The sequence below is a fragment of the Podarcis gaigeae genome (assembly GCF_964106915.1).
Source record: "Podarcis gaigeae genome assembly, chromosome: 16".
In the NCBI taxonomy this organism is placed as follows: Eukaryota; Metazoa; Chordata; class Lepidosauria; order Squamata; family Lacertidae; genus Podarcis; species Podarcis gaigeae.
Genome location: NC_139693.1, coordinates 11,426,332 through 11,454,252, shown reverse-complemented (window position 1 = coordinate 11,454,252; position 27,921 = coordinate 11,426,332). Strand labels below are relative to the sequence as shown.

The 27,921-nt window shown below is 46.8% G+C and overlaps 1 protein-coding gene across 3 annotated transcripts; it reads left to right on the top strand.

The window, feature by feature from the left end:
• The first annotated feature begins 33 nt into the window (after positions 1-33).
• LOC310833205 (5'-3' exonuclease PLD3-like) lies at positions 34-27,770 on the top strand. Of its 3 annotated transcripts, XM_083715692.1 has the most exons (15): positions 34-149; positions 559-807; positions 2,271-2,624; positions 7,863-8,066; positions 9,591-9,668; positions 10,415-10,681; positions 12,851-13,035; positions 14,071-14,254; positions 16,018-16,132; positions 18,809-18,936; positions 20,106-20,306; positions 21,520-21,659; positions 22,073-22,238; positions 23,314-23,413; positions 24,807-27,770. In XM_083715692.1, the coding sequence occupies exons 3-15, from the start codon at positions 2,535-2,537 to the stop codon at positions 24,995-24,997; spliced, it is 2,049 nt and encodes a 682-aa protein (XP_083571818.1). In that variant the 5' UTR covers positions 34-149; positions 559-807; positions 2,271-2,534; the 3' UTR covers positions 24,998-27,770. The 3 variants fall into 3 exon arrangements, with proteins under 3 accessions (XP_083571818.1, XP_083571820.1, XP_083571819.1); XM_083715694.1 differs by lacking the exon at positions 9,591-9,668 and having other exon boundaries at positions 36-149; XM_083715693.1 differs by lacking the exon at positions 34-149 and having other exon boundaries at positions 547-807.
• The last annotated feature ends 151 nt before the right edge of the window (positions 27,771-27,921 follow it).

Genomic DNA, 27,921 nt, shown 5'->3' with positions numbered 1-27,921 from the left:
ATTGGTAGGATCGTCCTAGAACTGAACCGGAGGAGGGAGAGCTTCGGTTTCCATAGTTACTAGGGAGTTGCGAGGCGATGGACGGAGACCATGCAGCTGTTGCTGCCTATGCAAATATTGTTTTGCATATATTTTGCTAATATATGCAGGTTACATAATTACTCATTGCTCACAAATACTAAATACAGTAAAAAACAAACTTTTATTATTTTCACAATAACCACAATAATTATAACAAGAGTAACTATTTTATATTATTATATTTATTATTAATTAGTATGAGTAAAGTGATTTATATATTTCAAGGGCTTTGCAGCAAAAAAAATTAAAAACCATTAATTGTCTCTCCCCCCCCTTTTTTTTCTTTTTCAAATGGATTCTTATAGGTGTAATGGTCCATTGTGAACCATCCCAAACGGCAGTAAAGAAAAGTACAGTATATTGTTGGCATTTGTCTGTCTGGCAATGGAGTGTGCCTCTGGGGGTGAAGCCAAACCAATGGCAGAGACCAGTGACTCTTAACTGCTGCCTCCTATGTTGTTTTTGCTGTGTTTGCAGTACTGAAGTGAACTCTCTGGGGCGCAAGGCTGGGCAGGGTGTATGGAGGTCCTGAGCTGCTTGGAAGACAAGACCCTACTCTCAGCCTCACTGTTGTGGTCCAAAGGAAAGCAGAGCAATACACCAGCTTGGCTGCAGGAGTTGCCGGAAGGAGGCATTCAAGACACCATCCAACCACCTTAAGGACTCCGCTCTGGATTCGGGTTTACTCCTTAGCCTTTTGTTCTCCTGAATATGTTCTTCAAGGCAGTGAGCATATGGATTTTTCCTTAGCAGGGTGTTCAAATTTTTTTCAAAGAGGGCGGGTCGTATTAGGCCCCCAAAACGGACTTTGGACATACCTGCCTTAGGGTTTACTCCTGAAGACATTCTCATGAAAGAGTATAGTGGATGGACTACCTTCCCAGGTAGACGAGCCCCATCTGCCCCTCATTTCCCTCTACAGCACTTACAATAGCCGCCTTCTTGAGTGTTGAACCCACTATTGGTCTCATCCATTCAATCCACCAGAGCCTGTCTTTGCATGCAGGGGAAATCCCTGACTCACCAAGAGTTTTAAACCCATTGGCTAACCTCACCTGGCACCTTCCATTCTTATAATCAATAAGACATTGCACATTTATTTGTCACTTTTACCTAACTAAAGTTTTACTTGGATGTCACAAAATTATTATTAAAGTATTGGGCTTTATCCAACATTATTCCTGCTCAGAGTAGGCCCATTTAAATTAATAGGCAAGTCTTAGGTCCTTTAATTTCAGCAGGTCTATGAGTATAATTTAGTTGAGTATGGCTTTTTATTATTTATTATTATTATTATTATTATTGACCAGGTGGAATGTATAATGTAGTTCACTTCCTTATTCATGGGAAGGATATTTCCAGTAGTACAGTCGTACCTTGGAAGTCGAATGGAATCTGTTCCGGAAGTCCGTTCGACTTCCAAAACATTTGAAAACCAAATTGTGGCTTCTGAAGCTCCTGCAGCCAATCAGAAGCCGCGGAAGCCACGTCAGACATTCATGTTCCAAACTAATGTTCGCAAACAATCATTTCCGCGTTTGTGGCATTCGGGAGCCAAAACATCCGAGTTCCAGGGCGTTCGGGATCCAAGGTACAACTGTACAGATCAATTGCATTTTAAATATTTAGAATATATCATATTTATAATTATATATAACTTTTTTATATATTAGGCATATTTATATCCTGCTTTTCTACTTTAAACCATTCAACAGCGCTACTGTAGATAGCTAGCAACAAATGATGAAAGAAGGGAAATGCCAAAAATTAACAGTGTTCAAAAACCTCTGAAATCAGGTGTAGGTAGACTCATAGATGTGAAAATAGATGGATATGTTCTGCCTCCACTGTTAGAGGGATGGAGGAGTGGGTGGCATGGGTAAGTGTTGGCTTAGGGCAGACAGAGGCTGTTGGGGCAGCGTCTCATTTTCCCTAATGGATGATCCTTCACTGTGTGTATTAATTCACTTCAAACCATGGTAATCCATGATAAGCTAGCTCTGCCCTGAACATCTTTGCCAAAGCCCTACACCTGGTGGCACCAGCAGGCTTAGAAGGACAATCAAACATCCTTCGCCTAGGCTGGAAAAACAGATACAACAATGTCTTCTGCTTTGTTTTTGTGTCTTTGGCTGCTTGCCTTCCTGCTGTTGCACCGGCTGATGTTCCTCTTTCTCTCCTTTCCACAGCGGCCACTAGGAGTCAGCTGTCAGAAGCGAAGCCTGTATATGTAAACAACCCGCCAGCCAATTGCTGCCTCCTGTCATTTCAAATCCATCCAGTGGGTTTCTTTTTGAATTGTTAACGTCTCTGTGAGTCACAGAGCCTTCCTGACAGATCGCTTGCGCTTTCAAACAGGGCACCCGGCGGTGGAGATCTTCGGAGGGGGCTGGTGGTGGTGGGAGATCCTTCCTACCAGCTGAAGATCCCTTCCTTCTCCAACCTGACACGACATGAGGAGGAAGGAACCCACATCGGGCAGGTCCAGGGACACCCCGGTGAGAAGGTCGAGTCGCTTGCAACCGGACAAAGTTGGAGAACAGGTGAGGCATGGTAAAGTTCACAGGGCAGGGTGCATGCTCAGATCCCAGCATATCCATTGAAAGGGAGTTAGGTTCCAGGGCTAGGGAAGACCCTTGCGCTGCCAGAGTTAGGCAGCCAGATGGACAATCAGTCCGAGCGCCAAGCTGCTTCCTGGACCAGCTGGACAGCTCCTCAGTGGGAACAACCTGCCTTGCCAGCAGTGAAGAAATCTAGAATAGTGGTTCCCTAACTTCTTGCACCACAGACCACTTGAAAATTGCTGAGGGTCTCGGCGCACCACTGAATTATTATTTTTTTGCCTGCTGTAGCAGTTGTGTGGTGCTCTGCTGGACCAGGCATAGGCACACACAGCCCTCCAGATGTTTGGGACTACAACTCCCATCATCCCTAGCTAACAGGACCAGTGGTCAGGGATGATGGGAACTGTAGTCTCAAAACATCTGGAGGTCCAAGTTTGCCTGTGCTAAATGCTGCATAATTTCTAACTGTATTCTTGTTGCTGCTTTTATTTCTTACATATTGTATTTACGGTAATTGTACAGACGTACCTTGGATCTCGTAAACCTTGGCTCCCGAACAAATTGGCTCTCGAACGATCAAAACCCGGACGTGAGTGCTCCGGTTTTTGAACGATTTTGGGAAGCTGAATGTCCGGCGTGGTCTCCGCAGCTTCCGATTGGCTGCAGGAGCTTAGCTTCCTGCAGGCAATCAGAAGCCACGCTTTGGTTTCCGAACGTTTTGGAAGTCGAACCGACTTCTGAAATGGATTCCGTTTGACTTCCAAGGTAGAACTGTATTACCGTTTCACAGCACAGAATGCAAATTGTATCACAGTAAAACGCAATATAACGAAAGATGCTGTACCTCCCTTCTCAGAGGTAGTATGCCTCTGAATAGCCCTCTTCAAATATCTAAAGGGCTGCCACATGGAAGATGGAGCAAGCCTGTTTTTTCCTTCTTCGGGGGGTAGGACTCGAACCAATGGCTTCAGCTTATAAGAAAGGAGATTCCGATTAAACATCAGGAAGAATGTTCTGACCGTACGAGTTGTTCGACTGTGGAACTGACTTCCATGAGAAATTGTGGACTCTCCTTCCTTGGAGGTTTTTATGCAGAGGTTGGATGGCCATTTGTCAGGGATGCTTTAGCTGAGATTCCTGCATTGCAGGGGGTTGGACTAGATGACCCTTGGGGTCCCTTCCAGCTCTATGACTCTGTGAATACCAGTTGCTGGGAATCACAAGTGGGAAGAGTTGCACTTGCACTCATGCCATGCTTGTGGGTTTCCAACAAGGATCGGGCTGGCCGCTGTGAGAACAGGATGCTGGATTAGATGAGCCATTGCCTTGATACAGCATGTTCTTCTTATGTCCTTACATTAAGCAATACAATTAAAAATCAATATGAATGCTTAATGTGATGCATGTGCTGTTTCTGATCTTCAACCACTAATCCACAGACCTACCACAAAGCACCTAAACGAAGCTCACAGATGACTCACAGAAACAATTTGGGAATCCCCGGGTTAGAACAATACTTCTCCTGATTTCTAGTTACCAGCAAAGCAATTATTACAGTGGTACCTCGGGTTACATACGCTTCAGGTTACAGACTCCACTAACCCAGAAATAGTACCTTGGGTTAAGAACTTTGCTTCAGGATGAGAACAGAAATCGTGCTCTGGCGGCGCAGCAGCAGCAGGACACCCCATTAGCTAAAGTGGTGCTTCAGGATAATAACAGTTTCAGATTAAGAACAGACCTCCAGAACGAATTAAGTACTTAACCCGAGGTACCACTGTATTTCAGATTGCTAATGAAGCAAAATTCAGATTTCTGGGTGCAATTGACAATGTTTCTCCCAACTCCATCCCCAAACTGGCAATAACGCTGATGGGTTTTGTCAGCCCACAGCAATAGGGAATCCTGTTGCTGTTGTTAGTAGCATTACTTGGTTGCGTTATACCAAAAGTCTCAAGGTGACTTTGCAAGACGATTAAATCAAAACTAAAAGATAACCACCACAGTAAAAGCTGAAATCATGTACAAATATGTGTCATTTGGTGTGGTGTGAATTGATTGAACAGGTGAGCAACCATCACCAGCAGCAAAAAATTGCTGTTAGTGGTGATGGACTTAAAATGATATTTTCAGTATATGTCTGTGTATGATTCTAAGCCAAGGTGAAACAGCAAAAGTGTCAATGTAAGATGTCTAATATGTCTCATTTCATGGCCTTTATAGTCAATTCATACATTTTAATTAAAGTAAATCTCAATTTTTAAAAATATATGTATATCTGTATCTCTATATCTAATTACCAGGCAGGTTCCGAAGTGGCTTCAGAGTATTTGCTCTCTTTGGCCAGAATACTTGCAGGACAGGAACAAAATTTCCCCTTAGATCCTCTTAAAAAGCTGATAATTTGGGAAAGGGGCCTGAAACATTCCTGAGGGGTCAGCCTCCCTCCCTCTGGTGCTGAAGGAAATTGACACACTAATGTGTCAAATGCTTGAACCAGGAATGGGAAATATCTGGCCCTCCACCGGTTGTTGGACTACAGCTCCCATCAGCCAGCATATGACCATTGACTGGGAATGATGGAAGCCGGAGCCTGGCGACATCTGGAAGGCCACAGATTCCCTAAACTGGCCTTTAAACTTCATATTTGATGGAGGAGTGAATCTTGAATCGATAGCTGGATTTGGAACACCACTTTTGGAAGGGAAGCCACAGTTCAGTAGCAGAGCACAGACTTTGCTCTGTAGAAGGTTCCTGCTTCACCTCTTGGCACCTCCAGTTTAAAGGGAACTCTTGGATGATGACGACGACGATTTTATTTGTACCCTACCCATCTGTCTGTGTTGCCCCAGCCACACTGGGCAGCTTCCAGCACACAGTGGTGCCCCGCAAGACAAATGCCTCGCAAGACGAAAAACCCGTTAGACAAAAGGGTTTTCCGTTTTTCGAGGCGCTTCGCAAGACGAATTTCCCTATGGGCTTGCTTTGCAAGACGAAAACATCTTGCGAGTCTTGCGTTTTTTTCCGCCCCCCCCTTTTTCTAAGCCGTTAAGCCGCTAATAGCCGCTTAGCTGCTAAGCCGCTAATAGCCGCTAAGCCGCTAATAGTGCTAATAGGGTTGCTTTGCAAGACGAAAAAACCACTAGACGAAGAGACTCGCGGAATGGATTCTTTTCGTCTTGCGAGACACCACTGTATACAAAAACATAATAAAGCAGTAAACATTAAACTTCCCTATACAGGGCTGCCTTCAGATGCCTTCTAAAGCCTCTGAGCTTGCAAGGAGTGACACAAATGAAAGTTTACAGCAGCACCCTCCACCGACCATGCACTCACCCATGCAGACAAGTGGGCTTTGGTGTCTTGGTGAGGAGGAGAAGGGGAGATCTCAGAGAGGTTGGGCACACTAAGGGCATCGTGCCCAAAGCCCATCCTGCCCCCACAAACTGGAACGGACACTGGCCATACTGGCTGTGGGAGCTGGAGTCCAGTAACTTTTGTATGGCTGCAGGTTTACCCATCAGCGGCGGCTGGTCCAATAGGGAGCCAGTGGCAGAGCATGCAGGAGATTAAAGTTGCGATTTGTGGCACCTCTTCTTTAAAAAGATCACAGGCTGCTGAGCTGTGAAAGACTCTCCAGCTGAGAAACCAGAAAGCCAGATGGCAGCCTTGACAGCAATGCTGGGGTTAGATCACTCAGAGGCCTGACTTGGGCAGAGGCATCTCTTGCAGCGCAGGCTCCTTTCAAAGGGCAGGAAGTTTTCTGTGTGAGTGGCGGGCGGAGGAGGCAGGCAGAGAGCTCCTATCTCTTTGTGACTGTAAAAACATCTGTGCAGCAAGAGGAAACTCCCAGGGGAGCTGCCTTGTGCTAATTGCAAGTAACGGTTGCGGAAGGCACCCTTTGGCCGGATCCTTTGCACACACGTGTGCTTTCTCTCGCACAATCCGTCAGAGCACCAATACTCCCTCAAGTCGCTTTTGGATGATGACAGGGTGATCGGTTCTCTTCCTTTATTTTTTAAATACATTTTATTAAAGTTTGAAAAAATAATTTAAAGGTTAATATCAGAGAGCTTTTCATCAAGGATAAAAAAAAACTATACGTAGAAAACTATATGTATATATGTATATGTCAACTATATGTAGAAAATTATTCAACACAGCCACTCCAAGATAACACCCAACAAATCCACTTTCTATAAACTAATATTACCTTCAGTCCTCAAACCCAGATACAGTGATACCTTGGTTCTTGAACTTAATCCGTTTAACTCCCGAAACTGTTCGAAAGCCAAGGTGCGGCTTCTGATTGGCTGCAGGAGCTTCCTGCACTCAAGTGGAAGCCGTGTTGGATGTTCGGCTTCTGAAAAATGTTTGCAAACCTGAAATATACTCGGAGTCGAGAGTGGATTTCATGCTCTTTATTCAGCTCATAGGGGTGAGGAGTAATGGAAGTTCCCCCACAATATCTTCTTTATATACATTATTTACACAATGGGCTGCACGTGATTGGCTAATTCCGGGATTCTCCTGTAGGCCAATCAGGTTGTGGATTAACTTCCACCTGGAGCTGGATTAGGTGGCTCCTGCGGACCAATCATACAGCTGCATTGTTCTAGGACTAATCAGACTACTGCATTCTGAATCCTATTGTTCTAGGACCAATCAGACTGCTGCATTTTGGATCCTATTGTTCTAGGACCAATCATCAGACTGCTGCATTTTGGATCCTATTGTTCTAGGACCAATCAGACTGCTGCATTTTGGATCCTATTCAACTCAGTACATAACAAAACCGGAACACTTACTTCCGGGTTTGCGGTGTTTGGGGACCAATTTGTTCAGGAGCCAAGCCATTTGAACACTGTTTCGTGTTCATTTTCTTTTTCATGCAAAAAATCTATAAGGGGTTTCCAACCTTTAGTAAATGTTAACAATGGTTTACTCTGATTAAAACATCAAGGGTGATCAGTTCTGATGGCTCCTTGAAACATATTTTTAATTTCGGAAGGCACCAGGATTATTCCCAGGATTGTTGGGGGGCAGAGAGGATGTGCTTTAAAAGTGCATTAGGTGTATCGTGCATACACAGTCCTCATCAGCCTTCTTTCTGTACAATAAGAAAACAAAACCCCCCCTGCTAAGAGGAAGTGCCCCACTATACTGTAAGGCACCAGCTGCCAATCAAAACGACTCTGCACTGTTTCTCAAACGCAGGTTTCAAGGGAACCGCAAAGCTTCAGAGGAAGTCGTGTTGCTGACATCCTTTCTCCCAGGGAGAGCATCAGAGCTCATAGGAAGCAGGCCGAGCCAGCCAAGGACCCATCACCCAGTCCCCCCAGAGGTTCTTCGCAATCGTCGGAAGAAGCAGAAGCTCATGCAGACAGCGGGCAAACCGTGTTGGAAAGAGACACCCCCTTGGTGAGTCTATTTCAGCTAGTTGAGGCAGCTGGACTTTGGCATAGCTGTCAACCATCCCTTATTTGGCAGGAAAGTCTCTTATCCCAGCGCCGTGTCCCGCTGCTATCCCTTATTGATGATGTCCCTTAAACTTCCCGGGTTTCAAAGGAAGCAGCTCCTCTCCCTCCCTCCCTGCTGGCCAGGGAGGAGGGAGGCTCCAACTGTGTTGCTTGGCTGTGTTGCTCACCCAATAAGGAGTCTAAGAACGACTGGGGGGTGGATCTTGCATGCTTTGTGCCGATCAAATCGGCCACGTTGCCTTTGCTCAGCGCTTCCCAGCGGAGAGGTGACGGTGGTTTTCCTTGCTGCATCCCCTTTGCCGGGTTGCTGCGCTGCGGGAACCACCGCTTGAGGCTTCATTTGGCTGCTGGTTGACTAAAATCCCTTATTTTGACTGCTGATCCCTTATTTTCGAGGCTGCTAGTCCCTTATTTTCAAATCTGTAAGTTGACAGCTATGGACTTTGGCCATAGCTGTGCAACACAGACAGGGTCACTCTCGGGGCTGGGGGTGTACAATCCAAACCCTTCTCCAAATTCAGGACCAAACTAACTGTACCATTAGTCCGAGGGCCGCTTTCCTTTCTAGGCAACGTTCCGAGGGCCACACGCCAAAACTGACCTAGGTCACACAGGCGCATCATTTATTTGTAGCACATCGCTTCCCCCAAATAATCATGGCAAATGTGGTTTTGTGGTTTGTTAAAGGCAATTGGGCATTGTAGCTCTTTGAGGGATGGATTAATAGTCCCCAGGAGTCTCTGGGGAAAGTCATGTGAATTAAATGTGTGGCGTGGATGCGGCCTTCCTTGAATCTGGCGTGACTTACTTCTGTGTAAGGAAGCACAAGATTTCTGAGTCAGGTGACCATGTGAACCAGGGAGTGTTGAAAGGGCTAGAATAATAGGCGCAGGGATACAGGAACTCTTTGTCAGACCCTCAAGCTGTTGTTGGACTCCAAGTCCCATCAGCCTCAGCCAGCATTGCCAACAGTCAGAGATGATGGGAGCTGGAGTCCAGGGTGGGGTGGGGGCATTCACTGCTCAAACAAACAAACAAACAAACAAACAAACAAACAAACAAACAGGGAAGTACCATTCGGAAGGTCAGCTGCCTTATTTCTGTCAGTCAGGATTTGGTTCACAAGCAGAGTCCATTACAGTGGTGCCTCGGGTTACATACGCTTCAGGTTACGTACGCTTCAGGTTACAGACTCTGCTAACCCAGAAATAGTACTTCAGGTTAAGAACTTTGCTTCAGGATGAGAACAGAAATCGGGCTCCGGTGGCGCAGCAGCAGCAAGAGGCCCCATTAGCTAAAGTGCTTCAGGTTAAGAACAGTTTCAGGTTAAGAACGGACCCCTGGAACGAATTAAGTACTTAACCTGAGGTACCACTGTAATAGTAAGAGGACGACGACAACCAAGATGGCTGCCAGAGCTGAGCTCACTGAATATAAAAAGACATCCCTCCATTTTCCTTTTCTGTCCCCCTTTGTCAGGCTGAGGAGACTGGATGTCCCACAGGAAGAGGAGCCTTCCCCACCCCGAAACGGGGCAAAGGAGGTAACAAGGGATGCGTAACAAGAACAGGGGTCTTTTTTAAAGCAGAGCCATCTGAGGAAATGGCTGCCATCTTCCTCCATGCCCCAGAAGCTGCCTTATACTGAGACCACTGATCCACTTAGCTCAGTATCGTCTGCACTGACCGGCAGCAGCTCTCCAGGATTTCAGGCAGGGAATCTCTCCCAGCCATACCTGGAGGACTGGACATGGGACTGTCAGCATCTTGTACCGCAGAAGCAAGCAAACCAGAAACTCTTCCATTTAACTGTGTTTCCAATTTTGTCCGAACCGGGGGGGGGGGGGGGGGAATGTTAAAGCAGCTTACAACCATGGCCTAATATCCTGGCTTGTTTCCTGTCTGTTACTTCTTGTTTTCCCATTTGGATGAAATGTGAAACTACAGGTTGAGTGGAGAACCTTGGGACTGGATGCGGCCCTCCAGGCCCCTCTGTCAGGCCCTTGGAACTCTCCCCAGCCACACACCCCCCCTCTCCATGCCGTGGAGTTAATATTTACATTTGTAGCCCCACCCACTTCTTCTGGCCCCACCTACCACTGGATTGTGGCCTCCGGAAAGTTACTTAGAAATGAAATCGGCCCTTGGTCTGAAAAATGGAAGACTTCCTTGTTTGGTAGCTCGCTTGCTCAGAGGGATAGCGTGTGTGTGATCAAAAGACTCATTCGGATCTCGGCATGTGAAGCCAAGATACGATTTTCACAACATGAGCTTTTTCTTCTCTTGCCAGCTGCCTCAACCAAACATCGAGTGGGAAGTGGTGAAAGACAAGAGGGCCCGGCTACAGGTTCTGGAGGCCTCTCAGCCGCGAAGCACCAAGGCCAGGCCCCAGATGGAGAGGAGGACAACAGCCAGCTCACAAGGCAGGGTGGAAAACGAGACGTTTGCCCTTGGGCAGCAGAGCAGGGCAGGAATCGCCGCCAGGTCCAAGGCGCCAACCATGAAGAAGGCCGACTCTTCTAAGTCACAGGCAGGAGCCCCCCAAAAGTGGGCCAAGGTATATTAGAAAATCCCAAAGCATGCTCCAACATACCCCATATATTCTCACTAAACTGCTTTAATCTGCGGAACAGGTACTTTCACAAGTGCCATGTAATGTTTATTCTACCCTGGCAAGGAAACAATCCTTTGACCATATAACACCGAGACCATATAACACCGAGACCATATAACACCGGTCTTGAAAGACCTACATTGGCTCCCAGTACGTTTCCGAGCACAATTCAAAGTGTTGGTGCTGACCTTTAAAGCCCTAAATGGCCTCGGTCCAGTATACCTGAAGGAGCATCTCCACCCCCATCGTTCTGCCCGGACGCTGAGGTCCAGCGCCGAGGGCCTTCTGGCGGTTCCCTCATTGCGAGAAGCAAAGCTACAGGGAACCAGGCAGAGGGCCTTCTCGGTAGTGGCACCCGCCCTGTGGAACACCCTTACAGCAGATGTCAAAGCGATAAACAACTACCTGACATTCAGAAGACATCTTAAGGCAGCCCTGTTCAGGGAGTTTTTAACGTGTGATATTTCACTGTATTTTTGGTTTATATGGACGCCGCCCAGAGTGGCTGGGGAGGCCCAGCCAGATGGGCGGGGTATAAATAATAAATTATTATTATTATTATTATTATTATTATTATTATTATTATTATTATTATTTTAGTGTGGAAGCGCTTACTCTCTAGAACTGCCTGCTGATTGATAGTCAGCAAGCACCTTCATCGTATTGTTTTTGGTGCTTGCTTAAAACTTTGTATTGTTGTTTGGGCACGTCTAAACATTCCGCACAAAAAAACAAGTCCGCCGTTCCACACAAAGGCAGGGCAAGAACTGCCACAATGGTGAGGCAATGCAATTAAAAATAAAACTGAAACAGATTTAGAAACATCTCAGTCTTTAGCAAAATCTAAAAATGTACAGAATAGTCGCAGGCTCCCACAGCTGATAATTTCAAGGTTGCCAGAAACGGTTGCACACATTTGTTTTGAAACTTATGGGTTTTATCTATATTTTGGTAAATTTTAAGTCAACTTCTTTTTAAAGTTTGATTGTGTTGATATTTTCTTCTGAATATTTCATATTGTTTTATGCCAACCGCTTAGGGTTTCTTGCTGAGTAAGCGGTACGGTATATAAATCCGGTTAAATAAAAAAATCAACATGGAGGCAAAAACACACAGAGTTTGAAATGTATGAGATAGTTGCTTTCTCAGTGGGGTTGCAAGAGGGCACCCCCAGACTCGCTATTTTTGAGTGAAATTCAGTCACCTATTGGCAAATTCTGGCTGTGCAATTCTAGTTGTTTTGGAGCGCTTGTGCAACAAACCCACTTCCTCAAAAGACCTGACTTTTGGCGACAAGGAAAGCAATAGTGAAAATGCAGTGGGAAATGTGTGGGATTACATTTGCTTTGACACGCTTTCAAACCTCTCCACAAACAAATCAGAATGAATGCTCATTCAATGAAGGCACATAAATGACTCAGTGGTAGAGCCTCAGCTCAGTATATCTGAAGGAGCGCCTCCACCCCCTTTGTTCAGCCCGGACACTGAGGTTTAGCTCTGAGGGCCTTCTGGCGGTTCCCTAACTGCGAGAAGTGAAGCTACAGGGAACCAGGCAGAGGGCCTTCTCAGTAGTGGCACCCTCCCTGTGGAACGCCCTCCCACCAGATGTCAAAGAGAACAACAACTACCAGACTTTTAGAAGACATCTAAAGGCAGCCCTATTTAGGGAAGTTTTTAATATTTGATGTTTTATTGTGTTTTTAATATTCTGTTGGGAGCCACCCAGAGTGGCTGGGGAAACCCCGCCAGATGGGCATTGAAACCCAGGCAGATGGGCAGGAAGACATTCCCTGTCTGAAACGCTGATAGTGGGGTAGGAGACCTGGAAAAAAATGCCAATATATTTATTTCACATCTGGCAACCCATGCACCCTTTGGTTTCAGATAGTGCATAGGTAGACAGATCGAAAAAGCTCAGGACACAAATTTCCATGGCCCTCCAGCAGCTGTGGCGGCTCATTTACCAAAAGTAATTTATTTAGCGTTAACTCCAAAAGTGTATACTCGATGCTGACCAAACTAAGCCTCCTAGAGCAAAATGTACATTGGGCTTAGCTTGGAGATGGCACTAAATAATGTCCTTCTTCCTCTCAACCCCTTTTGTCTTCTCAGCGTCTCCCATATCGGTCTGTTCTCTGTTTCCTTCTTTTCTTTCTTATCCTGGGCTTTGTTTGCTGGTTCACATGGAAACACGGAAACCCTGGCTCCTTCCTGGGGCTGGCGGGATACGAAGCATGGAGATGGAGCAACTTCCCGAAACTGTGGAATGCGGTGGAGGAGTGCAGTAGTCAGTGCAGGCAAGTAAGGGGCATGCGCACGTAAGGGCTACCAGCTATTATTTTTTATTGTTAATTCAATTTAGGTACCGCCTTTTATCAGAAGATCCCAGGATGCGGTGTACAGCATTAAAAAAACACTGCAGAACAATTAACAAAGAGACTCCACGCACTGCATAACACAAATATTATAGACAATTTTGTTGAAATACGACAGGCTTTTATAAAACACTTTACTGATAATCCTGAAGAACAGCAACTACCGAAATCAGAGGCTGGACTTTGGCAAACTTAACTAGATTGATCTGTCCTGGAGGGAGGAGCGGGGCAGGTTGTTTTTGTATCCTTCTCTTTCTCTCTTTTGTAATTGTTATGTATTAAAGGTAAAGGTAAAGGGACCCCTGACCTTAGGTCCAGTCGTGACCCACTCTGGGGTTGTGGCGCTCATCTTGATTTCCTGGCCGAGGGTGCTGACGTACAGCTTCTGGGTCATGTGGCCAGCATGACTAAGCCGCTTCTGGCAAACCAGAGCAGCGCATGGAAACGCCATTTACCTTCCCGCCAGAGTGGTACCTATTTATCCACTTGCACTGGTGTGCTTTCGAACTGCTAGGTTGGCAGGAACAGGGACCGAGCAACGGGAAGCTCACCCTGTCATGGGGATTCGAATCACCGACCTTCTGATCGGCAAGTCCTAGGCTCTGTGGTTTAACCCACAGCGCCACCCGCGTCCCTTAATTGTTATGTATTAGAAATCAATAAAACTATATTTAAAAAGGAAACACTGAAAAAAGGAAAAACGGGCTTTCAGCTGGGGTGTTGTAGTCCAGGGGTGGGGGGAACCAGGGCAGAGCCTCTCCCTCCAAGCTTCTTGGTCTGGCCCTTGGCACTTTTCTCAGGCCGTACCCCTCTCACCATAGCACGGCATGTGGGATGGAAGAGATTCTGAAAAGAAACCCAAAATCCATGGGGTTTGCCAACCTGTCCAACATAGAAAACAGCACCACTTCATTTCTTTCGCCTTCACCTGCTCCCCTCTCTTCTTCCTGGCTTTAGCCTGGTGTTGGTGGAGAGCATCCCGTCCACTTTGGATTATGAAACGCTGACTCCTCACCATCCAAGCATCTACCAGGCTTGGATGAACCTCCTGGATGGTGCCAACAGCAGTGTGGAGATAGCAGCTTTCTACTTCACCCTACGGGACTCCGATGTTCACGTGGAGGATCCCTCTTCGAAGCAGGTCAGTCGCTAGGATGGGACAATCTCGGTTCCAGTTTTTCTGTTTCTCCTTTTTCCAAGCTTCAGTCCTGTACATTTCCACATCTGTTTGCATTTTTTAAAAAAAAGTCACGTGAAAATCAATCAGCATTTTACTGTATGCAATTTTGCCTAATGCACACATTTTTGCAAATCTGTTTCTCCCAATAGAATGCATTTTGTATGTTATTTTCTCTTATAGGTGCATTGTTATGCACCCTTTACCCCAGAATATTATTTTTTGCACGTGTTACTTGATAGGAAAACTGCATAGCAAAATTTGGAGAACTGTGTGTTTGTGTAATGCGGTTTGTGTCGTTTGTGTGAATTAGCTGGATATGCCTTTAAAAGCAAGGTGAATCCAATTTATCCCTCATGTGTTAGTCCTTGGCAGCTAGTGCTTGAGAGGTAGAACAATGCAAGGATGCATACAATCTTTACAGAGAAAATTATGCATCTTTACTAAATTAGGTAGGGCAGAGGTTTTCAACCTTTTTCTTTTGAGTCCACAGTTCCCTTGACCAACTACATTATTTCTTGACACCCCTGTGGGTCTCAGGAGCCCAGTTATGTCACGCAGCTGTGCAAACTTTTGGGAGGCAGAGACATACACAACCCTGGCCATCATATAGGGAGGGTCTGTGGTGGGAGTATACAATCCCATTGTTTCAAGACTAACATTGTAGGGAACTGAAAATTTGTATCTATTTTTTGCACCAGCAATATTCCCCCCAGAGGGAGGTGCACCGTTCCTGGAGGTACTGCAATACCAGGTCGATGCATGGAGTGGATGGAGCAAGCCCCTATTCCATCTCCCAATTCCAAAAATCCATTTAATATATAGTCCTCAAATAGAGGACATATCAGATATTAAACTGATAAGAACAGATACTACACTTGATCTTAGCCAAAAGGCCGAGAAGCGATACCAAGGTGAACAAAAATTAAGCGGGTCTTCTTTCCCGATGCCTGTTCAGTTGTCGGTGGGTACCTGGTGTTTTAAAGCGCTCACTGCCCCATTGGACTCAACACCGTTTCCAATTCCACAAAATACACTCGGACAACATTTCTGCTTCCGTTGTCCAGCTAAGCAGCCTCTTGATCGACAATTTAACCTCAAAAATAGTGGATTTTGTCGACCTTGTCAATTTCTCAGCCATCTGTCTTCTTGCTTGATGGCCATTGGTGTGCAATCTGCATAAACCCGCCCACTTACCTGTTAGGTGCTGCCTAACTGCAAACTTGCTGCACACCAGCAGAGGTCGCAAAGGTTTCCCTTTGATAGCTTGCTGTTCATTCAAGAGCATCCTGCAAAAACAGCTGTGCAAGCCGAGCAAAGCAGTGCTGCAGAATAAATTTCCCCCTTAAAACATTGAAACGCTGTAAAAGGAATTCTTGATGTGTAATGACTGCAGAAAATCTTTCTGGTTCTGCAGACCCTTTGAAGCTATTTCCTAGAAGAGCCACAACCTTTATGTTTACCTGAAGATTTACTTCCTTCTGCCCTTTCAGCTTTGATTTGAGCATGAAATGCTCGTACAACTTGGTCACGAGTGTTTAATACCATCCTTTTACTGACTTTCCTTAATTAAATAAATTGCAGGTATCTCTGCCCCCCAAATTAACTCCCTTTGCTTCACGCACATAGAAACGAACCCACAAATCTATTTGAGGTGGAGATGTGAGCATCTCTAGGTTCCATGCATAGCAATACTGTAGTAAGCGTTGTGCTTGTCGTTCTTGCAGGGCAAGGCGGTGTTTGAGTCTCTGCGGGCCTTGCCTTCTCGCGGGGTGAAGCTCAGCATCGCTGTGAACAGCCCCCAGTTTTCCCAGTACGACACAGATGAATTGGCCCGCCACGGTAAGGTGTCACGTAGAGCAGAGTTTTTTGTACTACCTGGAAACCTTTCAACATTCAACTGTTAGCCAGCTAAGGCTGTTGTATGCATTATTATACCATTAAAGCACACTCATTCCCTCAAATAATTCTGGGCAAGTTGTTAAGGGTCAGTGGGGGTTGTAACTCTTGTGAGGAGTAAAGTAGAGTGCCCAGAATTCTTTGAGGGTGAGAATGTTCAGTAAGCCCGCAACTTCTGCTCATTGCACTTGTGCACATTCAGCTTTATGCTCTTGACCAAAATAATAATAATAATAATAATAATAATAATAATAATAATATAAGGCAGACAGGCATCCAGGAGAAAAGATTTTGGCAATCCCACCCACCATTGAACAAGTGTGTTTTTACTACAGTGGTACCTTGGGTTACATATGCTTCAGGTAACAGATGCTTCAGGTTACAGACTCTGCTAACCCAGAAATAGTACCTCAGGTTAAGAACTTTATTTCAGGATGAGAACAGAAATCTTGCTCTGGCGGCGCGGCAGCAGCGGGAGGCCCCATTAGCTAAAGTGGTGCTTCAGGTTAAGAACGCTTTCAGGTTAAGAACAGAACTCTGGAACGAATTAAGTACTTAACCCAAGGTACCACTGTATATGCAATTTTGGCTTTCGGTGCAATCCCCAGAACCCCCATGTAAATTGTGGGCTTACTGTACTTTGAATATGTTTTATGTTGGAGTTAGGTGTGTACGTGTGCATATAGTGTATATATTCAGAGCTGTAAGAAGGGTCCCTCCGGAGGGCCATCTGACAGAGTCCCCTATCTCTCTGGCCTTCCTGATAGCCCATTATCTTCCCCAGGGCTTTTCTTCGGGGGGGGGGGGTGAGGTGCCGGTATTTCATATCCTTGAGTACCCCCAGAAAAAAACACTGACTTTCCTTTGTCTTTGGTTAATGGCTGATCTCCCAGGTGATTTCCTGAACACAGGAAGCTGGTGGGGCCTGTATTTTAACACTTTGCTAAATCTGAAAGGGAGAGAATCTGTATTCCCAAGCGTGAAGGCTAGAAGCTTGCTGAATTCTGAACACTCAGTTCTGCCCTTGGTGGCAGAATATACATAGACTTTGGGTGTGTGTGGTCTGTAATGGCATCAGCTCAGTGGGTTTGCTTTTGGTAACTGGAGTAGCACAGGGACTGAGCTACAAATAGTCCTTCGTTCGAATCTCACTTCATAGTGCGGCTACATAGACTTAAATGAGCCATTCTCCCTCATCTTCAGCCTTGTCTTTCCAGTACAGGAGTAATACTGGGGTTGCAATGAAGGGGGCAGAGGCAAATCCAGGGGGAGATAATTCCAAAGGCTCAGTGGTAGAGCATCTGCTTTGCATGCAGAAGGTCCTAGGTTCAACCCTCAGCATCCCCAGGTATGGAGGTGACTGGGGGAGTCTCCCTGCCTGAAATCCCAGTAAGCTGGTCAGTGTACACCAGGGGTCGGCAACATGCGGCCCATGGGCCAGAAGCGGCCCATGAAGACCGTTTTACCGGCCCACGAGCCGCCCCTGAACCAAGCTGCCCGCTCGGCAAGTCCCCCACGCGCTGCGCTAAACCGGCGCAGCACGGTGCAGGGACCTGCTGTGATAGGAATTTTGAGGTCTTAGATATATGTTAAATGTTCATAACTGTACCAACCAAGCACATACATAGATCATCACAGGAAGACCGACCTGGAACCATTTTGATTTAAAAACTGTCCCAAACTGAGCAAATGTTTTCTCTGCAAGGTCAAAGGAAAATGTTAAAGCCTCCCCATTGTCTTTTCCTTCACAAATCTTGTCTTAAGGGTATGTCTGTGTGTGAATAGGGTGTGAGCCTGTGACATGGCCCAGGAACTAAGTATTTATTATTGCAAAAGACTGGCCAGGCTCCCCAGGCAATCCAATCAAGTAACCTCCCAGACAGGAGATAAACAAGGACAGGAGAAAAACAACATTCAAATTTCTGTTTAGACCGCCTTTTCTGTGATGTATGTATGATGTTTCTGGGGGTGGTCTCGATCTACAGGGTGGCAATTTCAAAAGTCTTTATAAGGCCTTGCGCGCCATTTTTCTGGGTTCCTCCTCCTTTCCTGCGGGTGAAGAGAGCACTCTGTTGCAACACATCAATAAAGATCAGGCTTACTAGCTGCTTTGCTTCTCAGTATTCTCTGGTTGGCCTCTGTTATTCTCTCCTACCAATAGGGAACCTATGTAAGGACTCTATACGGGCTCTTGGATACCCCATAAGGGGAAAGGGCAATTTTTGTTTACAACACCTGCCAAGCAGTGCCAGAAATCGCGTCTGCGCAGGTGCGATTTTCAGAGTCCGGACATGTGCAGAAGCGATTTCCGGCGTTGCACTGCGCCAGTCTGGCCCATGGACAATCTCCGTGGGAGTGAACCGGCCCATGGCCGGTAAACCTTGCCGACCCCTGGTGTACACATTGCTGAGTTAGGTGGACCAGTGTCATGATATGGTGTAATGTGCCATTCCTGTGTTTCAATAATGCAACCTCGCAGGGCTGTCGTAAGGATTACAAAAAGCTGAATGCACGTGACGCACCATATAAGCGATGGCGACCCAAAGGCCTCTTAACATCATTAGGATTATTCCAATGGGGAAATGGAAGGCGTTAAATTCTTGCCCCTTCCTCCCGCAGGTGCAGATGTGCGGTACGTGGACATGAAGAACCTGACGGGAGGCATCTTGCACACCAAGATATGGGTGGTGGATCGGAAGCACATCTTTGTGGGCAGCGCCAACATGGACTGGCGCTCCCTCACTCAGGTACCTCTGGGCGTCGTGGGTGGAACAGGTTCAAGACCATGGGCCGGGGGTGGCTGCGCATTAGAAGCATCTGAGGATGTGCTCTGGGGATTGTCAACGGAGTGGAGACTCTCACAACCCACAGAACAATTGTCAGGGTCAGGCACTCTGCTGGGCCTATACTTTTGCCCATCGGACTTGGGGGAGGGGCTGGCTTTCTTGCTAGCAGTGGCAGAAGCCATCAACAGTTCCTGAGCAACACTGGGGGTGCTTCAAGACCCCCGGGAGCTATGGACCCAGTTCTGTGCAACTCTCTCCTGTCTGAGACCAGGCAGGTCCTTTCTCCCTGCTGAACTTCAGGCGCTTGGTCAGAAGACTTTTTTTAAAAAAAAACAACCTCTCCGCAGGCATTAGAAATACGTATTCTGATTTTATTTTTTATTGTATCAATTTCACAAATTTATATACTGTACCACTCGATTATAATAAAACCTCAAAGCTGTTAACAAAAATAAGAAAAGAATAAAACTCAGTACAAAACAGCTAATAATAACAATTAGAAACAGTTAGAAAATGAAAATTAACATTCTAACTGTCTGGATAGGTTTGCCTAAACGAAAATATATTTTAGCAAGTGCCAAAAAGGGCACAGTGAAGGTGCCTGCTTTATGGTTAAGTTTAACAGGTTCTTTGTTGTATTGTTTGTTAATTTGAGGGACTGTGGTGCCATATAGCACATAAATAATTGAAATATAACAATGATGATTAACATTTTAAATTGCTACAATGCCCCAGAGCAATACTGCACCAGGGGCATAGTGGGTAATTAAAATGGCCGCTGGATTCAGCTGCTTGGTACTTCTCAGAGCATTGGTCCATGGGGGAGGCAAATTAAAGAGGCAGCCCAGGGCAGGTGTCTGCGAAGAGCCCCACCTGATTTCTAGTGCTGATGCTGGCTCTACAGTTCATAGAGCATTTTTGTCAAACAGGTGCAGGTCGATACAACTTGAGAAAATAAAAAATGTTCCAGGTGCAATGTGGGGCGGGCCGGTGAGGGGTGTACCCTGAGGGCCAGGCAGAGGGGCTGTGTTTTGTCCTTAAGCCCAAGTCTCCCCATACCTTGGGGCTTAGCCTAGACAGACAGACCAATCTCCTAAGGTCCTGCTCACCTTGTTCCTTCTACCTTACAGGTTAAAGAGCTGGGTGCTGTGCTGTACAACTGCAGCTGCCTAGCTAGGGACCTACACCGAATCTTTGCCATATATCGCATCCTGGGGAAAGATGGGGCCTCCATCCCGCCCAAGTGGCCGGCGGACCTGGCTGCCAAATCTGGCCTGACTCATCCCCTGAAGCTGCAGCTGAATGGCACCGGCGGTCAGCTGTATCTCTCTGTAAGTTGGGGCGGGGTGGAGAATATTTTTCGGCCCACGGGCTGGATTTCCACACTGGGTGGATGACAGATGTGACTCTTTCCTTTGCACAGTAGGCTACATTCTGGCCTATCAGGGATCCCAGGACCCTCAGCCTCACTGGCCTACACCCACAAAGTAGCTGTGTCTCTGTTTCTTTCTTCTTTTTCTGCCACCAGTTATCCCCAAATTCTTTGAAACTTCCTAGTACAGTGGTGCCTTGCAAGACGAAAATAATTCGTTCCGCGAGTCTCTTCGTCTTGCGGTTTTCTCGTCTTGCGAAGCTCCCCTATTAGCGGCTTAGCGGATTAGCGCTATTAGCGGCTTAGCGGCTAAGAGGCTTTTAGCGGCTTAGCGGCTTAGAAAAAGGGGGGGAAAGGGGAAAAACTTGCAAGACTCGCAAGACGTTTTTGTCTTGCGAAGCAAGCCCATAGGGAAATTCGTCTTGCGAAGCGCCTCAAAAAACGGAAAACCCTTTCGTCTAGCGGGTTTTTCGTCTTGCGAGGCATTCATCTTGCGGGGCACCACTGTAATGTTAGCCTTGGAGCCGTCAGAGACAGGATGAACTTGAACTGGGTTTATTCAGTGAGAAAACTGACCCACATACAGGGCACTCAGAGGTGGCGGTTGGCAGTTTCTGTAGACTTGAGAGCCTCTGCGACTAACACAAACCTCCAGGTGGCTTTTTCCCTCAAGCAAAATTTCCTGGTCCTCCACACCGGCCAATTACTTCCATACCTCCCTTCTCCAACTGCCTCTTTTTACAGTTAAAAGTCAGTCAGAAGTTAGAATTACTTATATTATTGCATTTATACTCCACCAAGGAGCCCGAGGCGGCCTGCATGGTTTTATCCTCACAATTTCCCTGTGAGGTAAAGTTAGGCCAAGAGGCCCTGACTGACCCAGGTTAATCCAGTGAGCTTCATGGCTGAGGGTAAGATTTGAACCCAAGTCTCCCGGGTCCTAGTCGGACAACTCTAACCATTACACCACGCCACCAGGTGAGAGTATTACGAGAACAACTCCCTATCCATTTTCTTCACACCACGTATCATTTTAACACCAGGTTCTGCTGTCCCTTACTTGATTTTTCCAACACTAAACAGCCTCAAATGCTGTATGTTGCTCAGCCCCCTTGATTTGTCCCCTCCTCCTCTTCTGCCCCCTTCGAAGCTCTCTGATTTTGTGGTTCCAGAGCTCTCCACCGGCCCTCTGCTCCTCAGGCAGAACCTCTGATCTCACCGCCATTTTGAGCACCATCGAGGATGCTGAAGACTTTGTCTACATTGCTGTGATGGACTATGAGCCCCAGTGCACATTCTGCAAACCAAAGAGGTAGAACGAAAAGGGACCGAAAAGGCACATAAAAATCTGAACCTAAGATCATGGGCATTCAATGTATGGTGCGTGTGCAGCCTTAGCCGCTTTGTAGGGGCACCACCAGCTTTGGGTTTCCAGGGACTAAAGGACGCCCCGTTCCCTATACAATGGTACCTCGGGTTAAGTACTTAATTCGTTCTGGAGGTCCGTACTTAACCTGAAACTGTTCTTAACCTGAAGCACCACTTTAGCTAATGGGGGCCTCCTGCTGCCACTGCGCGTTGGAGCACAATTTCTGTTCTCATCCTGAAGCAAAGTTCCTAACCTGAGGTACTATTTCTGGGTTAGCGGAGTCTGTAACCTGAAGCGTCTGTAACCTGAGGTACCACTGTATAATAATTCTGTTGTGCTTGGCTTGGCCCTCCCAGGTTCTGGCCGGTCATTGATGACGCTCTGCGCACTGCGGCCTGCGAAAGGCGGGTGAAGGTGCGTCTCCTCATCAGCTGCTGGAAACACTCGCATCCTGCTATGTTCGTCTTCCTGGATTCGCTCAGAGTCCTCAGCTACGAACCTCTGCATTGCCCCATTGAAGTGGTGAGTCTCAGAACCAGAGAGAACAAGCAGACAAGATGCTTGGCGCCCTTAGGAGCTTCCTCCACTGTCAGAGCCGTCAAGCTTGCAAATGACAGTGGCTGGGAACTGCAGGAGGGGAGAGTTTCTGTTGGGCTCAGATCTTGCTTGTGGGCTTCCTGCAGGCATCTGGTTGGCCGCTGTGAGAATAAAAAGGTTGCCTGGAGGAGCCCTAGGGAAGGTCCTAGACCGAAGCTCTAACCCAGAGCTTGCCACAGCTATTTTTGGACTACAGTTCCCATCATCCCTGACCACTAGTCCTGCTAGCTAGAGATGATGGGAGTTGTAGTCCAGCAACAGCTGGAGCCCCAAGTTTGTGGAAATTCTGTTCTAACCACTACATCGCAATGGGCTCCACTCTGTTAATGGTGTTAGTCAGGTTCAGAAAGCTGCAGGAATCCAATTCCGAATCTGGAGTGCCAGAATTATAGGAACGTAGAACTTGGGAAGTGAAGGTTTGAACTCAAGCCTCTTGAGCAGGGGTCAGCAAACTTTTTCAGCAGGGGGCCGGTCCACTGTCCCTCAGACCTTGTCGGTGGCCGGACTATATTTTTTGGGGAGGGGGAATGAATTCCTATGCCCCTCAAATAACCCAGAGATGCATTTTTAATAAAAGCACACATTCTACTCATGTAAAAACACGCTGATTCCTGGACCGTCCATGGGCCGGATTTAGAAGGCGATTGGCCGGATCCGGCCCCCAGGCCTTAGTCTGCCTACCTATGCTCTTGGGCGTAGCCCAACGCTCTAATCTCTACACTGGATGTGAGGAACCTTTGGCCCTCCAGATACTGCTGAACTACAACTCCCATCATTCCTGGCAAATTGGCCTTGTTTGCTGGAACTGATGGATGTTGTAGTTTAGCAGCATCCAGAGGCTCAAAAGGCTCCCTGCTTCCCTGCATCAAACAGTACCTACCCAATTAGGCCAGTTTGCAAAGAAGCGAACAGGCCTTACCTCTGGCTCCTGGTGGGGTGCAGAACCAGAGGAGGCATCTCCCATTAGTGGTAGCAGTAGGCAACTTTTTTCTCCTTTCAGAAACTATTTGTCGTTCCCTCGGAGGGAGAGCAGCCACCGATCCCTTATGCGCACGTCAATCACAACAAGTACATGGTGACCGACAGAATCGCCTACATTGGTATGTGGACCTTGTCTGTGTTTTATGGCTCTGTCCGCTTAGATGTCCTTTGAAGTCCCTTCCAATTGTGATGATTCTAAGCTAGTACAGTGGTCCCTCGGTTTTCAAACGTCTCAGTTGACAAACGTTTCATAAATCGAACAGCAAAAACCCAGAAATGAATGCTTCCATTTTTGAACATGCCTCGGAAGTTGAACGGCTTCCGCTGCGTGTTTCTCAATTTTCTCAATGAAATTTGCAGGCCGCCCTTTGCGCCTCGGTTTTCAAACGTTTTGGAACTCGAACGGTCTTCCGGAACCGATTACGTTCGGGAACCGAGGTGCCACTGTATCTATTTTGCTTTGGGGGCAGGGCAGGGAGGGGCTGGAGAATCTCACCTTAGCGCCATGAAATGCAAATATGCATTTTATGGCCTTAGTAGAAATGTTATAAGGAGTTAAGCATAAATAAGTATTCTACTTTTAATGGAAAATAAGGTTAAAAATATGTTAAGATATTTATATCATAGAAAATAGAGAAAGATGGAAAGGAATTGCTGAAACAATTAATAGAAGTGGAATACAAAAAGGGAGGTGAGAGGAGGTCGATGAAACAAGGGAAGGAAAGATAGAGTATGGAAAAGGTATGATGTATGTTTTTAAATTGTTTTTGTTTTGCTTTGTTTTGTTTAATGTGTTTAGTTTATTGTGTTAAGGTTGTGTTTTGTATTGTTTATATATTGTACTGTACTGTTTTTTCTCTCTTTTGTTTTTCCCCCTCTTGTCTTTTTTCTTCTTTTTCTTTTTTGTAAGCAATAAATATTATTAAAATAAAAAAAAGAAATGCAAAGATGCATTTGGCACAGTGTGAAGTTTGATCCTCCTTCTGTGGCATAGCCTGGGATGCTCGCCTTGCTCTGCTGTTCTGCTTCTCTGGACCCCCATCCTTGCCTGTCTTTTGCCCTTCTCTGCTTCCCTGAGTAGGAGGAAGTCAAAGGGGCAGTTTTAGAAGGTCCCCTTCCTTGTCAGAGAGTTTAAAGGTGCCTTTGTTGGCAAACTGTTGCTGTACCTCAAGGCTCTGGAAGCTCAGACCTGTGGACCCCAATGTCCACTGTTATTATGAATTAGTGTTGTTTATTAAATTTGTATACCGCCCTATACCCGCAGGTCTCAGGGTGGTTACAACATAAAATCACAATATAAAATCACAAAATACATAATAAAAACAAAAACACAAACAAACCAATAATCCCACCCCCCTAATAAATTTTAAAAGGACAACTTGACCCAGCCCATGAATGTCCCCAAAGCCACCTCCTAGCCTACTTCCTCCCCTTTGGATTTTTCAGCCACCTAAGCACCCAGGAAGTCCCTAATTTGCTGTGCATTTGTGTGTGTGTTTCCCTCTTTGCCAGGTACCTCCAACTGGTCTGAAGATTACTTCACCCGCACTGCAGGCGTGGGTCTGGTCGTCAACCAGAGCGAGGCCTCTGCAGGAACCCCAGGACAAACCCTGCGCCAGCAGCTGGAGAAAGTGTTTATCCGGGACTGGGACTCTCCCTACGTTCAGCCGCTCAGCAAACACTGGGAATGTTCGAGGAAGTGAGGGCGGAGGGTGGCCCACTCCACTCCCTGCCTGGAAACAGGTTCAGGGCTCAGCCTTGCTCTGACCCCTTGACCTGGAAGCACTCCTTTCAACATCCTGCAGTTTAGAAGCTCTTGCCTTGGTGCCCCTGCTCCTGCGCTTGCGTCCTGGAGGAATCTGGCCAGCAGGCGATGTTGGGGGTGGGGGGAAAGGATGTTGGACTCTTTGGGTCATCAGTCCGACCCAGAGTGGCTGCTTCTGAAACTCCTAAGCAGCCGCTCATTCTGTTGGCGCAAGTGAGGAACAGCTACAGCTGCTTGGCCACCGGAGCTGGAGCGCTCTAGTGCATGCCTAGGGAACCTGCAGCCTTCCATATGTTGCTTAACTCCCATCAGCCTCAGCACAGCCAACTCACTGCAAAGGATGATGGGAGTTGGAGTCCAGCAACATCTCGACAGGTTCCTCACTTCCCCACTGTAAGGTGGGATGAGCTGCAGCTAACAGCAGAAATGTGAACTCAGGGTGGGAGGAGTAGGGCAGGAAGGGGGTTGTAGCTGCCTCCCAGCTTCCTGTTTACACCAAGGATGGGGGAGCCTGCAGCTGCCCACCTCCCATGTTGATGGACTTCACTACCTTGATCGTTGACCGTGCCAATGGGAGTTGGAGTCCAGCAAAATGTGGAGGGCCACCAGTTGGCCACCCTTGCTTTACAGGAGGAATGGGGGGGCCCTTGGTCCTGGGAGCCAAATACGACCCTCTGGACATCTCTGTTGGGCCCACCTGCTCCCCAGGTGGCATCCTTCCCTGGCCCTGCTCTCAGGCCTTTTCCCCAGGAATTGTGGCTCCATGGTGATAATGCATCTTGCTGGCCTGGGTGGAGGATGGAGAGACATGTGCCTGGAACACAACCTAGTTACCGCATTTTTCGCTCTATACAACGCACCTTTTCCCTCCTAAAAAGTAAGGGGAAATGTGTGTGCATCTTATGGAGCGAATGCAGGCTGCACGGCTATCCCAGAAGCCAGAACAGTGAGAGGGATCACTGCACTCCCTCTCGCTGTTCTAGCTTCTGGCTTAGCTGGGTGCAGCCTCTTCAGGGCAGCGGGGAGCCTTCATCCCGCTGCCCCGAAGAGGCTTCACAGTTATTCCAGAAGTCATACAGGCTCTGCGCAGTGCTCCCTTTAAATAATTGTTTTTTCTTACATTCCCCGTCAAAAAACTAGGTGTGTCTTATCGCCGGGTGCATCTTATGGAGCGAAAAATACGGTATGAATATCAGAGGCTGGCCCATTAGGGCAAATGGGGCAACCTCAACTTGTCCTCACCTACCTGCCTGCCTTCTTACTTACGGCCAGTCCAGGGAACAGCCCTGCCTAGCATCTTCCTCCTGTGTAGCCTCAGTGTTGTAAAACTCAGCAGGGAGGAAGACGAGGATGTGATTAAACTGGAATGGTGGGTTCAAGCTATGACATTGGTTAAGGCTTCACTGTTGGGCTCCTTTGCCTTCCACCTCCCCAGTCCCAATGGGCACCAGCCACCGCTCTGGACAAAGCTAAGAGCCACATCTGTCTCTCCAACCACTTTTTTTACAGCCCGCCCCCCATTCACCGCTGGCCCGTGGCCCCAAGAAGGCAATGTGTAAATGCTGCCCCACCAGCCTGGCTTTACAGAGACGGATGTTTACATTCCAATATTTCTTTTCGTTTGTTTGCTAGCTTGCCAAAGTTTTCCAGTTGCCCAGTTGGCAGAGAATGGCGCTGCCTTCTGCCTCGCTCTCTCCTTGCTGCTTGACCCAAACAAGGTCACATCTGTACCCTCCGTCTAAAGCAGGCATAGGCAAACTCAGCACTCCAGATGTTTTGAGACTACAGTTCCCATCATCCCTGACCACTGGTCCTGTTAGCTAGGGATGATGGGAGTTGTAGTCCCAAAACATCTGGAGGGCTGAGTTTGCCTGTGCCTGGTCTAAAGCATTCTCTTAGTCATGGCTTCCCCCACAGAATCCTGGAAATTGTGGTTTATTAGGTTTCGCTTATCAGCTCTTAGAACACTTTATGAACTACACTTCCCAAGATTCTTTGTGGGAGACATGCCTGTTAAAGCGGTGTGAGAGTACCCTGGAATGTACTGGAGCATTTGAAATAGGTGTAGATAAGCTCTGAAGGGAGGGGGCTGCTGGGACTCAAGTAAGATGATTAGCTGCCTTCCTGCAGGTGTTTTTATTCTAGGGGCATGGCTGTGTATGTGTGTGCATCTTTCAAAGATATATCTTAGCAGTGCAGCTATGTACAGGTTTGCTAAAGGGATGATGATGTTGCTTTTTTATGTTGTATATCCCCTATAAGGGAAGAGGATCAGCAGGGAAATAAACTAAAAATCAGAAAATGGGTAAATCAGCCAGAAGTCAGATATCAGCTGGAAATAAATGATGAGGCAGGGAAATCAGCTGGAAATTAGAAATCAGTATAATAGGGAAAGGGTCCTCAGGTAGATTTATTTTGGGGGAAAATTAACTCAGGGAGCATGTTTGAGTTGGGGAGTTATGTGCCTTAAGCTGGAATCTTGTGTATGTCTACTCAGAAGTAAGTCCCACTGAGTTCAATAGAACTCCCATGAAAATTGCTGTGGAATTGCAGCCTAAATGTATATGAGCTTTAAGCAGTGAGTGAGACAGTTCACCCTCTTTGGGGATAGGGAAATGCTTGGGCTTGGGGTTGGGTTGGGGCTGGAGTTGCATTCTTAGCAGAATTTATTTTTGATATTACAAGTGTTTTTAATAAAGAAGTCAGATTTTGTTTGCGTCTTTTCATTGACTGCACACCCAACCAGTTTTTAAATTCTCAATATAATCTAAAGAGTGCAAGCCATGCTTCTGGTTCTTTATGGAGTACAAGAAGACAGGTCTCTGCCCTGAGGAGCTTACAGTATAAAATGTGAGGCAGAGG

Excerpts from the sequence above, each read along its gene's own strand:
- LOC310833205 (XM_083715692.1), top strand. The coding sequence starts at position 2,535 with ATGAGGAGGAAGGAACCCACATCGGGCAGGTCCAGGGACACCCCGGTG. Across the intron at positions 2,625-7,862 it reads CGGACAAAGTTGGAGAACAG|GTTTCAAGGGAACCGCAAAG; the intron begins GTGAGGCATGGT and ends TCTCAAACGCAG. Across the intron at positions 21,660-22,072 it reads ACATTCTGCAAACCAAAGAG|GTTCTGGCCGGTCATTGATG; the intron begins GTAGAACGAAAA and ends TGGCCCTCCCAG.